This window comes from Oryctolagus cuniculus, chromosome 8 (genome assembly GCF_964237555.1).
Source record: "Oryctolagus cuniculus chromosome 8, mOryCun1.1, whole genome shotgun sequence".
Taxonomy (NCBI): domain Eukaryota; kingdom Metazoa; phylum Chordata; class Mammalia; order Lagomorpha; family Leporidae; genus Oryctolagus; species Oryctolagus cuniculus.
This window is the reverse complement of record NC_091439.1, coordinates 118,820,242-118,836,480: the sequence shown is the minus strand read 5'-3', so window position 1 is coordinate 118,836,480 and position 16,239 is coordinate 118,820,242. Positions and strand designations below refer to the sequence as shown.

General features: G+C 44.8%; 1 protein-coding gene across 15 annotated transcripts in view; it reads right to left on the bottom strand.

The window, feature by feature from the left end:
* Window positions 1-638: 638 nt before the first annotated feature.
* Window positions 639-16,239, bottom strand: part of ERICH1 (glutamate rich 1) — a 92,898-nt gene continuing 77,297 nt past the window's right edge. For 4 of the 15 annotated variants that reach the window (XM_051839253.2, XM_051839254.2, XM_070047255.1 and 1 more), the window contains one exon: window positions 639-4,274. In XM_051839253.2, the coding sequence (XP_051695213.2) occupies window positions 4,180-4,274 (95 nt within the window). In that variant the 3' untranslated portion in view covers window positions 639-4,179. Of the gene's footprint in view, window positions 4,275-12,293; window positions 13,376-14,170; window positions 15,964-16,239 lie in introns of those variants that run through there. The other 11 variants (XR_011378082.1, XR_011378084.1, XM_051839257.2 and 8 more) reach the window with 8 other exon arrangements.

Here is a 16,239-nt window from a genome sequence, read left to right as displayed (position 1 = left end):
ACCTGTTATTTCATCTAATTTATCAGCTCCCGGCTTTCTGTAAGAAAGAGCCTTTTCCTCTGCCCATATGCCCCATCCTTTCAGTATTACACTTTATTACCAGGAGTTAATGATTCTTTCTTCTATGTACAGTGTTATCATCCATTAACATCATTGTTCATGGCGAGGCTTAAATTACTCCAGATTTGGCAGTGGGAGAATCTCTAAGCTGGCCTGTCATTTTGATAAGTCCTTTTTAATTTTCAGCATTTGCCTGCTTCCTGGAATAATGAGATATTCTGACTCATGTTGTACCTTCCCTGCTTCATGCCTGGAATTAGCATTTCTCCCAGGCGTCTTGGTTAATTTTAGCACAGAAGGGTACATAGCACCAGTTCTCAAACTTTGGTCTCAGGATCCCCTTAGACCTGGAAGACTCTCTGAGGAAGGCAGCAGCTGTATTTATGTTATATGTATCTATCCATGTTTATTATTCTGGAACTTAAAACAGAAAAAAATTAAGCATGTATTAATTCATTTGCAAATAAGTAAGAAGCTCCTTATATGTTAACCTAAAATTTTTTAAATGAGAAACTGAGCAAACAAGCTTATTTGCAAATTTCTTATAGGATGGGAAAAGAGGGGAGCATGTCACTAACTTTTAAAAATAAATGAGTAGTTTTATTCAAGAGCAAAATCCAACCAGTTGTAGCTTTTTTAAAGTTGTGTATGGAATATGAAAATGCAAAAGTAATGGAGACAGATACAGTGTCCCCAGACTCAAAGTGTGTAATCTAACTATTATCACTGGCAACATGTGTGCAATATGGTATGTATGTGTGTGTGTGTGTGTGTGTGTGTGTGCTGTAATTTTTGGAGAATACATTCAAGATAAATTCCCAGAAATTGGATTGCTGGCTCAGATGGCCTCACAACTAACTTGCTAGAATCAGTGAAATGAGCTGTAATGCCTTTTGGCTCTTGTCTTATACCATAAAATTCCTCCCAGCCATCTGTCTGATGTGTAGTAAATGTGGGTGGTCTGTTTCTAAGTGGTGGGATTACAGAGGTAATATTCCCACTTCATTATTTGTGTTTTATGTGTTACTTTAATTTTTAATGGTGTGAAAATAATTTCTTAAAATCAATAAACAAAATACTTGGAGCCTTCATGGGGGTGCAGGGCTGGAGGCAGTGTGGTCATCAGGGAGTGGATCACTGGTCTTTGGCTGCTGTCTGCCATGTGTGGTTAACAAGTGGGTTAGACTCAAGCCTCCCCTTTGTGTTCTCATGGCTGGCTCTGACCCACTGGCCTTGCACCGTGGCTGTGGCCATGACCACTGATCTTCTTGGTTCCCTCTGTTCAGTGTGCATGGTTTTACCTGGGCTGTGCCTGCAGTGCTAGGGGCCTCGGTGCCTCCATAGCTTTGCCCTCTGGGGCTGCTGAGCCACTGAGTACAGCTGACAGGTATCCTGCTGGCCACTCCTTCCCCCTGCCAGCAAGCCCCTTTCATGCCTTCACTGCACCTGGAGATTTGGCCAAGGCTCCCCTATGCATGGCCATGACTGTCAGCTCCCCGAGGAGACCAATCTTTCCACCCTTGTAGTACAGCACCCAACGTGGCCCTGCCTGAGCCAACATCTCCTGAATCACACGAGAAATCAACTACATGGGGACACATACAGGGGCACGTGGGATATGAGGATGGTGCCAGTACACACAAAGCTTCCTTACTCTCATACTATCCTAAAATTCCATGTTGCACTTAACAAAACTACAGTCATGTGGACTTTGTTTTTTGCTCCCATAAACTGCTGTGTAGCATGCGTCTGTCTGACCTGCTTCAGGGGCACCCTAGAAATGTGTGAGCAGAGATGTTGGGGTCTCAATGTCCCCATGGAAAGACCGAGGTGATGCTTTCTGTACTCAAGGCTATTAATGACTGTGCTTGTGTTCCAAGCCAGCACCTGGGTTGCACACAGGGTGTATCCAGCTGGCACGTGCTGAGAACACGCTGTGCTCTGGGCTTCAGAATCTCATTGGCAGGGAGGTGACACTGACCCTGTGGATCTGAATGTATACCTAAAGTGGGTGAGGCTAGGTTTGATAAGTACCCCTCTGAGAATGGTAAGCCCGTGAGTGATGTTAGCTGTGGGTGCTAATGTTTTATTACTTGCGGGTGACTGTGACCTTCACTAAGGTCAAGCAAACGTTTGTGTATCTTAAAGTGGGGATAGCTGCTACAACCTTAATGAGTTTTCACAAGATACTGTATACAAGGAACTCACTGCATGTCTGTCACATGCATTCAGCAGGTGCTCAATAAATACAAGTCCCCCTTCTCCTTGTCACTCTCCATTACAAGAGTCAACTAGAAACTGACAAGCACCTAACTTGAAGTGAGAGCATCACCAAGTTGGTGGTAGACTCTGGCCGAGCTTGTGAGGACAGCAGAGCTGTGCTGTGGCTCCGCAGGCCCGTGTATCTGCTGTTCGTGTTCTGTGACTGCCGTGCCTTTGTCACTGTTGTACTCAACACTGGAGTGTTCTAGCATTTCCAAAGACACAAGGGACATCCAGGAGCAACACCAGCAAGGCCCGGTGATGACATTTGAGTAGAGACTCAGAGATCATTTTCTGCAGTAGCGTTACTGTGCATGTCAACAGCACAGCTGCTGATGGAAGGAGTCCTCACTGGAGTAGACAGAGGCACTCCAGTATTTCCACGTGTCCTGACCCCACCTGTCTATCAGGGAGCAACTGATGTTGCCTGATATGAAGCTGTATGCCTCCTTGATTCCTCTGTGAAGGTCGTTTCTACCTGACTTCTGATAACCTCTCACCTACACCGTCTTGGCTCACTCATCATCTCACTTTCCATCTGGAAAGAGCACTGTGTGACTGCTCAGCAACTTCTCCTGTGAGAAACAGGTCAGATAACACAATTTGAAAACCTGTGGGCCCAGTGGGTGGTAAGGAAGACACTTGGTCTATGCCCGGGGCCATAAGAAGGGAACCACCACTCGCCAGCTGAAGCAGATAGGACTATGCCAAGTCTTCAGCTTGTAAAGAGAAGCTAGAAACCTACACACTTCCCTAAATATCTAGAATTCTGTCTGTTCGCTTATAGAGTCTTTTCTTTACGTAGCAATGCTATGTACAGGCTGAATCTGGCCAGGTTACTGGAATGCGGAAGTTGGATGGAATGACTGCTAAGTCCAGGGCAGCTGTAAACTGGGGACTTGCACCAGAAGGAAAGAGGACCCAGACACGATAGTTCTCGATCTGGCTCTGCGCAGGTCTGACACATTGCTGTGCACAGCTCCTAATCTGCCAAGCCTGCTGGGAGTGTCCATCAGTGCTAGGCCTGGCCCCAAATGCTTGCCTCTTAAGAGCAGCAACTGACCCATCAGCTCCAAAGTTGTGGCGAGGAGCTGAAGCTGGTGCTCACAGCACAGTGCTAGGTCCCAGGTAATAGACATTAGTCACCTCCTCCAAGATTTCACCTCCAAGTGTCAAGACAGGGCAGCTCAGGTCAGAGCCACTGCCAGCAGGCCCTACGATATCAAAGCTTTCTGGAACTGGAGAGGAATGAGCACAGGCCACAGGTGAGCAGCTGGCAGGTACATGAGGCCACTGTTGTCATCCCTCCAGAGGCATCTCCAGACCCAGCTCACCATCCTGCACTGGGGAGCTCACTGAGCTGGCTGGATGCCAGACCGATGGCCCTGGCCCTGCTGAGTCCTTAGAGAAGCTTAGGCCTGTGTGCTCCTCCTCCGAGGCAGAGACCTGCCTGAGGCTTCTGGTCAACACACCTCAGGGCCTCCAGTTGTTAGCTGGCAGCAGTTTTCCTTGAATCCACAGTTTCCATTTGTCATTTTCTTCTTTGAGGCTACTCGCAAAGGCCTTGGAATACAGGAACATCTGGATCTCAAGTCTGTGTGATGTCTTCTGTGGTGAAGCGAGAGGTGGGGGAAGGCTTGGCTTAATCACAGCTGTGCTGTTCATGAGCTGTGGTTCAGCCAGGACTTGAATTCTGCAATCTTTCATTTTTTGGTTTGTAGAACAGAGGTGATTCCCACTTCATGGTATTGCCATAAACATTATGTGCATCAAAACATAAATACTCCGAACCAAGCAGGAAGCAGAGATGACGTTTCTTATTCCCAAGTGAGTTTTCAATGGCTAGTTCCAAAGACTTCATTTTTTTTTTTTCCAGATCAAATGACTTGATTTCTGGCAATTTCTGCCCGTATTTAGGGAAAGCTGGATCAGCATTCCTAATCCTTTTGACCCTGAACTTTAAAAAAATTTTATTTATTTTACTAAGGCAGAGAAACAGAAAGATAGTGACCGAAACAAAGATCTTCCATTCCCTGGTTTACTCCCTAAATGTCTGCAACAGCCAGGGCTGGGGCAGGCTGAAGCCAAGAACCAGGAACTCAGTCCGGTTCTAACACATGAGTGGCAAGGGCCCAAGTACATGAGGAATCATCTCCTGCCTCCCAGGTTATGCTTTAGCAGGAAGCTGTAATTGCAAACGGAGCTGAGACTCAAACCCAGCACTCCAGTATCAGATGCAGGCATCTCAACACTACACCAAATGCCTACCTTGTACCCTAAATTCTTTCAGTCCTTTTAGAAGTACTTTTCATACATCTCAGTTTCATTTTCCTTTTAATTAATTAAATATAATTTTCCATGAAATTATTTTAGTCTTTAAAAATTTTAAATTTATTTACTTGAGAGACAGAGAGACAGAAAGAGACAAAGATCTTATTAAAATAGTCTCCAAACATTAAGCCTTTTGCAACAAATACCTTGAAAAAAATTCACAGTATGAAGTCATTATGCTGCCTTTATCTCTGGGTTCCGGGCATCTTGCCTGCCAGGCAAATGCCTCCTTGCCCCAGGCTTCACTTGCATCCACCAACAGTTGGCATTCTACCCAGCCTCCTGCTCTTTCTCTGCACACATGCTGATTTTATAGACACGCATTTCTTATCAATATGGGCTGGATGTGTTCTGCCCTCCAGAGGTTCATGTGTTGAAAGCTCAGTCCTAGTGTGGTGTGTGTGGTGGGGAACCTTTAGGAGGAGCATTGTGGGAGTTGGTTAGGTCACTGGGGACACTGGCCTTGTAAGGAGTTGATGTAGTTTCCAGAAGACCCTGGCTATTTCCATGAGATTGAGTTACACAAAGAGCAAGACTTGGGGAAGGCTTCTGGCCCAGGGGTTAAGATGCCAGTTAAGATGCTCATGTCCCACACTGGAGTGCCCAGGTTCAATACCCAGCTCTGGCCCTTGACTTCAGTTGCCTGCTAATGTAGACCCTGGGAGGCAGCCATAATGGCTCAAGTGATTGGGCTCCTGCCACCATATAGGAAACGTAGATTAAGGTCCTGGCTCCTCCTTTGGCCCTGGCTGGAGACCACTGTAGGCATTTTGGAAGTGAACAAGTGGATGACAACTCTATTTTTCTGCTGCTAAAATAAATTAAAAAAAAAAATAAAGAAAGAAGGAACAAGTCTGGCCTCTTCCTGCTCTCTGGCTCCCTATCTTGCCATGTGAGCACACCCTCTCCTGTCATGATGCCACCCACTGAGATATAATGCAGCCAAGAGGGGAGGGGTCTCACCAGAGGCTGAACCAGTGGGCCACCTACCCAATCTTGGACTTTCAGCTTTCAAAACTGAGCTAAATAAACCTCTTTATGTTATAAAGTTCCCAGCCTTAGGTATTTTGTTATAGCAACTGAAAGTGGACTAACACAGTTTTTTTTTTTTTTTTTAATTTGAGAGGTAGAATTATAGACAGTGAAAGAGAAACAGAGAGAAAGGTCTTCCTTCCATTGGTTCACTCCCCAAATGGCTGCTATAGCCGGCAATGCACCGATCCGAAGCCAGGAGCCAGGTGTTTCCTCCCGGTCTCCCACGCAGGTGCAAGGGCCCAAGCACCTGGGCCATCCTCCACTGCCCTCCCGGGCCACAGCAGACAGTTGGACTGGAAGAGAAGCAACCAGGACTAGAAACTGGTGCCTATATGGGATGCCGGCACTGCAGGCAGAGGATTAAACAAGTGAGCCATGGTGCTGGCCCCTAACACAGTTTTTTATAAAACATTTTTTAAAACATCAGTCAGTGACCCCACAGGTCTTCTTCACACCTACACGGTTTAATGAGATCTCTCATAAATGAGGCCAGTATTTGCATGCTCAGGGCCAGGGCCACACTCCAAATGCAATGTTACTACAATATCTAACAGGCAACCCCAGAGGCAGGCCACATCCACAAAGCTTGCAAAGACACAGTTGCCTCTGGGTGCTCCTCTCAGGAGAGTAGGTGGACTGGGACCCAGAGACACATACTGTCTGCCCCTGCTGGCCTCTGCTCTGAGGCTGTTATCTCAACTTCTCACGTTCACCTTAGTGAGATTCCGACTCTATGAGAGGAAATTACAAACTTTTCTCATTTTCAGTGTGGGGTTTGGGGAAGGCACACTGAGGTACTCTGGCCACCTCCCCATTTTCCGGGGACATGTTCCTGTCATACTGCTTTGATGGATACCTGGGGGCTGCTTGAGCACCTGCAGTCCCTGGAGGCCTTGACCAGGCAACATGGACTGGGACCAACTCGAGGGTGTCAGCCTCCAGGGTTGTGGCCACAAACCTCAGCTTTGTCAGCCAGCCTTCCTCACTCTGCCTAGCTTCCCCTGCAATGCGTTCTGATGAGATCCTTCCCACAACAGAGGTGACCACTTCTCACCTCCTGATCTACTATGAATAAGGAAACTACTCACCAGGAGCCAGGACTGTGGCAGACCATGAGTGGAGCTTGTAAACAGAAGGTCTTCGAGAAGCTTTCCTGAGCTTGGTGGGCAGGAGCCTAGTGAGACCTAGAAAGCCCCTGCCCTCACGCCTGCCCCGGTGAGGGGTTCCCTGGGTGTGTCCAAATGTACCTGTGAATTCCAGCGGACGTGATTACTTGGCTTTAGGCAAAAGGGAGACTGTCTGAGTGGGCCTCACTGTATAAGGGGAGCCTCTTAGAAGGTAATAAGACAGAGGAATTCCTCTGCAGGTCTTGAAGTCAGCTGCTGGAACTGGAAGTGGTTGCAGCCAAAGGTCAGAAAGGAATCTGCCTTCCGACCACAAGGACAAGTCTTCCCATAGCCCTGTAACACTGGAGCAGAGGACAGAGTCTGGCCACGTTGGACCTTGGCCCCGACTCTGAGGTGCTCAATGGTGCTCTTTTAAGCCACTGAGTCTGATGTAGTTTCTTATGAAGCAATAGAAAATTATATACTGTGGAATGAGTTTCAGGAATTTGCAGCCTCTTCAAAGCTGTACGTGACATTTATGTGCAGTGGAGAGGGTACAGCCGTATTTCTTATTTTGGAGAGAGTGGAATCCATTCAATGGGTCCTCTGAAGAATATGTGCCGTGGAATGGAACAAGATGATGCACGCTCTGAGAATGCTCTGGACACATGCAGAGCTGGACAGCGAGGGAAATCCAGCATCAACCAAGAGGGTGCTACGTGTACAAGACTTGGTAGAGCTTTTGTCTGATGACAGGCCAGCACTCAGGCACAGCAATCAGCCCCACGCTGAGGGCTTAGTAAATACCTTTTTTCTTTTAGGCTCAACTGTCTTATGTTAGCAATCTAATAAAAATTCTTCACATTTCTTGAGAACCTACTTCTCTTTGTCTTAACTGATAAGGTTTACAAAAGATAACCCTGGACTGAATGAATTTTTTTGTACTATTGTAGAAGGTAAATTTGTCTATCATCCAATTCAATCATAGTGGGATAAACAGAATATTATCTTTCTGCCAACATGTTAGAGATAAGATTTATTTACTTTTGTTTTCTAGAGTTGCATTTTCTTTCCTTGGAATTAGAACAGCACACGAACGCTGTCTCTATACTGTGCTTCCAATGTCAGGAAAAAAGATATAAAAGGTGTTACAGGCTGGCGCCACGGCTCAATAGGCTAATCCTCTGCCTGCAGACGGGGTTCTAGTCCTGGTCGGGGAGCTGGATTCTGTCCCGGTTGCCCCCCTTCCAGTCCAGCTCTCTGCCATGGCCCAAGTCCTTGGGCCCTGTACCCACATGGAAGACCAGGAGAAGCACCTGGCTCCTGCCTTCGGATCAGCACAGTGCGCCGGCCGCAGTGGCCATTGGAAGGCAAACCAACGGTAAAGGAAGACCTTTCTCTCTCTCTCTCTCTTACTGTCTACTCTGCCTGTCAAACAACAACAACAACAACAACAACAACAACAACAAAGGGTTACAAAGTAAAACTGTCGCTCCCCCTCTTCGTGGAGGAACGACACAGGACCCTGCGTTGTTCTTTCGTCTGCTCGGCCCTCCCCGGGTTTACTGCTGGTTCTTCCCGGGTTGGCTACTGTCCGTGGAAGGGCGGTTCCCCCTGGCCACTTTCCCCACTTCCGCAGGGGAGCAGCACACCGCCGGCCGGCTCTCTCGAGGGCTGCACAGGTGTTCCTTCAGATAGATGTTCCCCTAGATGTTCCTGGTGCATGTTGTCTCTCTCCTCCTTTATAGTCCTCTTCCGCCAATCCCAACTCTGCTACCCACACGCCGAGTACGCTGCTCTCCTCCAATCAGGAGTAGGTCCTACAGTTTATTGGTTGAACTGGAGGCAGCTGTGTAGAAGCTGTTTCCCTTCTCAGTGCCATATTGTGGGAGAGCAGATGCATAGAATAAGTCTTAATTCCAGTAACTTAGTCTAGTCCGAGTTGCTCCCCACAAAAACCAAAGAAGATAACAGGAGGAACAACAGTCCATAGGGATTCAGCAAATTCAATCCCATGTTAGAAGATCTCCACTCTATTAACAGTGTATTAACTTGCTGGGCATGGAAAATGTGTAATTGGGTCATCAGTAAAAGAGAAAATAGTATTTAGAATTAATGGGATATTGTGTGTCAATATTTAATTTCATATTAGAGAAGCACATTACTAACGCAGAGGACCTTCCACCTTGGTGTATCCGAGAACCCAGGCTCCACAAGACCACAGGAGGCTCTTGAAGGAAGAAGGACACACTTCAGTGCTGCTGAGGGGTCATGGGCTGTGTGGATCCTGCATCCTGTGATGAGGATTCTGGAATCACCAACACTTTAGGCTGACTTCTGAGTGAGGAGGAACGGGGGAGGACACTCCACAGCAGATGATGACAATGTCTCTTCTGTCAAGAGTGTAAAACAATGGACAACTGCAGGTCCCATGTGGTGTGGCCTTTTCTCAGAACACCTCATGTGGGTAGTGGCTTAAATCTTGTTCTTACTATGTGAAGACAAGGACCCCATGATGATCCATCTGCCACCACTGTTCATTCTCAGGGACCCAGCCTGATGTCCAGCCTGAATTTGGTTGAAGTTATCAATGGCATGCCGCTCCAATTTCCAGACCCAGACACAATGCCCTGTGTTTCAGTTTGCTTCCAGAAAGTCCCATATAGTGGAAGGGGTGTCTCCTAGGAACCTGGAGGGCAGTGGTGGAGGTGGCCATGTCCTTTCCTCTTCTTCCATGTTGGGTCTGGAGCTTTGGCCCTCGGCAGGAAGACGGACTGGGTAACCAGCAAAGCACTGTTATTCCTCAGCTAAACACGGCACTGGGTCTTAAGCTTTGTCAGCAGGATGCGGTCTGTGCACAGATGAACAACATAAATTTCTTAATGATCAGGTCTGGGATTTGGCTTCTGATTTAAACTGGGCATGGAGCAGCTACAATGGTCTTAAGACAGTGTTCCCGATCCTCTTCTTAGGTAGGTGAACACCTGTCTTCAACTCACTCCTGAGGAGAGGTGGACATCTATCCCCAATTTACTTCTGAGGCAGGAGGACAGTTTCTCTTCAAGTCCTTGGTGAGCTCTGAGTGCCACGAAGGAATCCTGATCAGGCCCTCTTGTTTGTTAATAATACGTAGTGTTCCTGTGGAAGTGCCCTTGGCGTATACCAGGTAGTGTTTCCTTGTGTGTTTGTCAAAGTGCTGATTCATGACAGCCAAATTTGCACATAATCAATCTTAAAAACAATAAGAACAACAACAACAAAAACACAACTCAAAAAAAAAAATAGGCAGGGGGCAGGTGTTATGTAAGTGGGTAAAGCCACTGGCTGCAATGCTGGCACCTATCCCGCAGGGGTGTCGGTTTGTATCCTGGCTGCTGTTTCCTATCCAGTTCTCTGCTAATGGTCTAGAAAAGCAGTGGAAGTGCTTAGGCCCTACCACCCATTTGGGAACCCAGATGAGGCTCCTGGCTCCTGGCTTTGACCTGGCTCAGCCCTGGCTGTTGTGGCCATCTGGGGAGTGAACCAGTAGATGGAAGATCTCTCTCTGCCTCTGTCTTTTTCTCTATTTCTCCTCATACCCCTCACTTTCTCTGTAACTCCTTCAAATAAGAAATAATTTTTCAAAAAAAGAGCGAACATGCTGATTGCATAAAGAGGGTATGAGCTGTGGTGGGACCTGCTGGCTGATGCTGCACCCACAGGAGTGCCAGATGGCTGCTGGGTATTCCTCTCCAGCGAGCCTGGCTGGTTCTGTTAGGGCGCATTTTGGGGGTTTATGCAGAGGCTGGGATGGAACCAGTAGAGAGTGGTGAATGCTTTGGGCCTTATCTACTGAAAATTTCTAGACATTGCAGGACTCCCCATCTCTTTGGCTGACCAGGTCAGGCAATTGCAAATGGGCTTGAAAATTCACACGAGGCTTCAGTGTAGACTTGCTAGATGTGAGCCACATGGGAATGAACTGGAACGGGCAGTAGAGCCTATGGTCTTGGTGGCTGTTGCTGCCATATGGTGCCACCAAAGTTGAGCCTGACAAAGGTGAAAGAAGGGAGACGGACAGTCTGGTACAAAGTGTAATCACAACCAATATGAAAAACACTGATGATGTCATACTCAATGTTGAAAGAATAAAAGTCTTGGGGCCAGCGCTGTGGCTCACTAGGTTAAGTCTCCACCTGTGGCGGCAGCATCCCATATGGGTGATAGGTTCTAGTCCCGGTTGCTCCTCTTCCAGTCCAGCTCTCTGCTGTGGCTCGGAAAGGCAGTGGAGGATGGCCTAAGTACTTGAGTGCCTGCCCTGCATGGGAGACCAGGAAGAAGCACCTGGCTCCTGGCTTCGCATCAGCACAGCGTGATCTGAATGGCAGCTGTAGTGGCCATTTTGGGGGTGAACCAATGGAAGGAAGACCTTTCTGTCTGTCTGTCTCACTCTCACTGTCTAACTCTATCTGTCAAATAATAAAAAAAAAAGAATAAAAGTCTTTCCTCTATCGTCAGAGACGGGCCAGAAGGCCCATTCTTGCCACCCCAATTCAACACAATGGTGAGAGTCCTAGCCTTAATAATTATATGTATCATATGTATAATAATATATTAATATACTATAATATATAATATACTATTATAATATAATATACATAATTATATGTATACATATAATAATATATGTATATTTAATAAGTAAATAAAAGAAATTAAAGGCATCCAAATTACAAAAGAGGTGAAATTATCTATTTAACAGATGAAAGGATCTCATACATAGAAAACTCTAGAGATTCTAAAAAACAAAAAACCTTTTAGATCTAATATATGAGCCCAGCAAAGTTGAATCAACAAAGTAAAAATCACTGGCAATGAATTATCTGAAAAAGAAAATTAAGGAAATAATTCTGTTTACAATAGAATCAAAAGAAAACAATATTTAGAAATACATTTAACCAAGGAAGTGTAAGACCTGTACACTAAAAACTAGAAAACATTGCTGATGGAAAGTAAAGAAAATCTAAATAGATGAAAGACATCCTATGCTCATGGATGGGAAGTGCTACTAAATCTGTATACATGAAATATATGAAATTTGTTCACTTTAAAAATAAATTAATTAAAAAAATCAATACTACCAAAAGGAATATAAAGATAGAGTCAATGAAATCCCTATCAAAATCCACAGGGGCTGGCCTTGTGGGGTAGTGAGTTGAACCATCTCTTGCAATGTTGGCATCTCATATCAGACTGCCGGTTCAAGTCTAGGCTGTTCTGCTTCTAATCCACTTCTCTGCTAATGTGCCTGGGAAGGCAGCAGAAGATGGCTATAGTACTTAGGCCCTTGCCACCGATGTGGGAAACCCAGATGGAATGCCTGGCTCTTGGCGTCATCTTGGCCCAGCGTTAGCTGTTGCAGTCATTTGGGGAATGGACCAGTGGATGGAAGATGTCTTATTGTCTTCCTCTCTCTCCCTGTCACTCTGCTTTTCAAATAACCAACTAACTAAATAAATCTTTTAAAACACCCCAATGAATGTCTTTTTATTTGCATAGATAGAAAAACTAAGGCTAAAATTCACATAAAATACAATGGGATTCCAAATAGCCAAAAGAAGTCTTGAAATACAAAGCTCAAGGGTTTATATTTCTTCATCTGAAAACTTACTATAAAGTTACAGAAATCAAAACACCATGGTTCTAGCATAAGACAGATGCACAGATCAAAGGAATAAAGTACAGAAACAAGCCTTTGCATGTATGTTGGTCAAATGATTCTTGAAAAGGGTACCAGGATCATTCAGTGGAGAAAGGACAGTCTCTTCAGCAATGGTGCTGGAAAAACTGGATATCCAGACGCAAAGGAATGAAGGTGAACTCTTATCTTACAACAGTTCAAAAATTAACTCAAAATGGGTCAAAGATCTAAACATAAAAGTTAAACTAAAAACTCTTAGAAGAAAATATAAGGTAAAATCTTTATGACACTGAGTTTGACAACGATTTCTTACATATGAAGCTGGAAGCACAGGCAACAAAGGAAAACACATACAAGCTGCAATTTACTAAAATTAAGAATTTTAGTGCATAAAGGACACCACTCAGAGTGAAAGGACAAGGCTCAGAATGGGAGAAAACATTTCAAGTCATGTATCTAGTAGGGGTTAATATGCAGAATATACAAAGAACTTCTATAATGAAATAACAGCACAATTCACGAATATGTGCCATGCCATTTTTCCAGACAAGATATTCACACATTTCTCCAGAGAGGCTATACAGATGGCCAACAGCCCTTGAAAATATACCCAGTTACCATTAGTCATTACAAGGTACTCAATATCACTAGTCATTAGCAAAATGCAAATCAAAGCCACCATGAGACACCCCCCTCACACTGATTAGGATGGCTACTATCAAGAAAACGGAGAATTACAAGTGGTGTGGAGCATGTGGGGAAGTATAAAATGGTGCAGCGCTGCGGAAAAGTCTAGCAGTTCCTCCAATGTTGAACACAGACTGAGTCAGCATTCCTATTCTTCAGAGGAAGGAAAACAAACATCCACACAGAATCTTGTCGACAAGTCTTCACAGTAGCACTGTTCACAATGGGGAGACAATCCTTTTTAGTGTCCACCAACAGATAAAGGGATAAATAAAAAGTCATATATCCACAGCAAGGAACATTCTTTCAGGCATAAAAAGAAATGACAGTGGTAACAATCACACAATATGGTGAATGTACTTAGTGTTACTGAGTTGTATACCTAGAAATGGTTAAAATCGTACTTTCTGTGATATATATTTTACCACTCTTACTTTCAGGGATAGAGTCAACGCCCTCCTAAAATGTTACATAAATTGACTGATGCTTTGCCAATTCAGTAATGCTAAAACCTAGGAACTTCTTCCATGACAAAAACAAAGATAAATCAGGAAAACTAGCTCTTGCTGTTATTTCTCAAAGTAAAGCTGGGGGTGGGGGTGGGGGTGGAGGGCGGCTATAAATTATACTATAAGCAAACTACTTAAACTAGAACATTTTAAATTTTTTTTTTTTTTTTTTTTTTGACAGGCAGAGTGGACAGTGAGAGAGAGAGACAGAGAGAAAGGTCTTCCTTTGCCGTTGGTTCACCCTCCAATGGCCGCCGTGGCTGGCGCACTGCGCTGATCCGAAGGCAGGAGCCACGAGCCAGGTGCTTTTTCTGGTCTCCCATGGGGTGCAGGGCCCAAGCACCTGGGCCATCCACCACTGCACTCCCTGGCCACAGCAGAGAGCTGGCCTGGAAGAGGGGCAACCGGGACAGAATCTGGCGCCCCAACCGGGACTAGAACCCGGTGTGCCGGCGCCGCAAGGCGGAGGATTAGTCTAGTGAGCCACGGCGCCGGGCCTAAACTAGAACATTTTAAAAAAGTTTTATTTTATGTATGTGAAAGGCAGAGTGACACAGAGAAAGGGAGAGACAGAGAGAGAAAGAGATCTTCCATTTGCTGGTTCACTCACCAAATGGCTGAAATGGCTGTAGTTGGGTCAGGCTGAAGCCAGGAGCCTGGACTCCATTCTGGTCTCCTACATGGGTAGCATGGTTCCAGGTACTTGGGCTATCTTCTGCTGCTTTCCCAGGTGCATTAGCAGGAACCTGAATCAGAAGTAGAGCAGCAGGGGCTCGAACTGGCGCTCCGATATGGGATGCTGGCATCGCATGTGGCAGCTTAACCTACTGCACCACAAGGCAGGCCCAAACTAGAACATTTTAATACCTATAAAGTATTCTTAAAACAAAGATTCTAAGATGCAAGGTGACTTTATAAAAATATATAACATCTTCAAGCCATATAGCTTAATTTAATAGAATGTCCATTTTCAATTTTTACAGGAATTAAACAGAATCAATTCAAGATACATGCAATTACAAATAAATGAAAAATATAAATTTCACTCTTATTTCTCATTTTAAATTTCAGGTGAGACTTCAAGTTTCAATCATTATTTACAAAGACAGGAATCAGTAACATGGCAAAATTGTCTTTGAAGTTCCCTGGATTTGGGTTGCAAAGAAAACACTGAGAATTAACCTTTGTAAATAAGATTTAATTCTCAGCCTGCTTCATTTCTGTCTTTTATATTTTCTTGTTGAATATTAGCTCTTCTTAAAGAGAGACAGTGATTTTATTCATTGCTTTTCTCAGGAAGGACATGTGTGATCCAGTAATTAAAGAAAGCTGAGATTACTCTGGCATGGTCTGGAAAGCAAAAAACAAAAACAAAACAACAGGTAAAATAAAACAAAGACAAAAAGAAATAATAAATTATTATTTTGTGAATATTAGTTTTGGGGTCCAAAGTAAATCCTGAAATAATCTAATAAAATGCAAACTTGGCACAATCGCATGTGATAGTGACATACTACACTTGTTAACTACACAATACACAACAAATATGGCAGAATAGTGGATGAGTTCTGAATATTTGTATTTTATTCAGGTTTTAACTTCACGCTATCACAGCACAATATTACAGGTTTAAAATCTGATCTGAAAGAAAGCCATGTACAAATTGAAAGGACATAGAAGGTTATGTCACAGGTTAACTAGAAGAGAAAGGTAAAGTAGAATCTCCCATGAGACAATACAGAAATTATACAGCATTCACATTTCATGAATGCCAATGCCCTGTGGGAACAGCCCAAAGAAACTGTCAAGGAGATGAGTGTTTCTTTGACACTGTTGTGCAGTAGTCCTTTCCTTACCTCACAGGAGAACTGTAACTTGAGTGAAGATTCTCCCTTGTTAGACTTTACAACTCATAAAGATCTAGAATCCAGTTTATAAGGGGCTTTGGCCACTTCTAAAGTTATTAGCATGGACACTGGGCATGAGCCCTGCAGGAAAAAGATATACTCCCCAAGTCTAAGATCCCAGGATGCCCAGGACTCAGTCCACTGTTGCTCATGCAAACGTTTCACTTCCACACCTGATGGGCACTTTTAGCACAGGAGACCTGCCCCTCTGCACACACCAAGACACACCCACAGCAGACTTCACATTGCTTGACCTCTGCACCTAGTTTCCCCAACAGTCAGAATAATAAAACTTTGATACAGAGGACCAAAGATTCAACAGAAAAACTCGTGAAGCACCTTCTCAATGTGTGAGTGATCACAACTCAGTGAATGGCAGATATTACCTGTGGGGAGCAAACCGGACTAGACTGTTACTGGAATTAAGACTTATTCTATGCATCTGCTCTCCCACAATATGGCGCTGGGAGAGAAGTAAACAGCTTCCGCACAGCTGCCTCCAGTTCAACCAATTAACTGTAGGACTTGCTCCTGATTGGAGAGCAGCGTACTCGGCGTGTGGGCAGCCGAGTTGGGATTGGCGGAGGAGGACTATAAAGGAGGAGAGAGACGGCATGCACCAGGAACATCTATGGGGAACATCTAGCTGAAGGAACACCCGT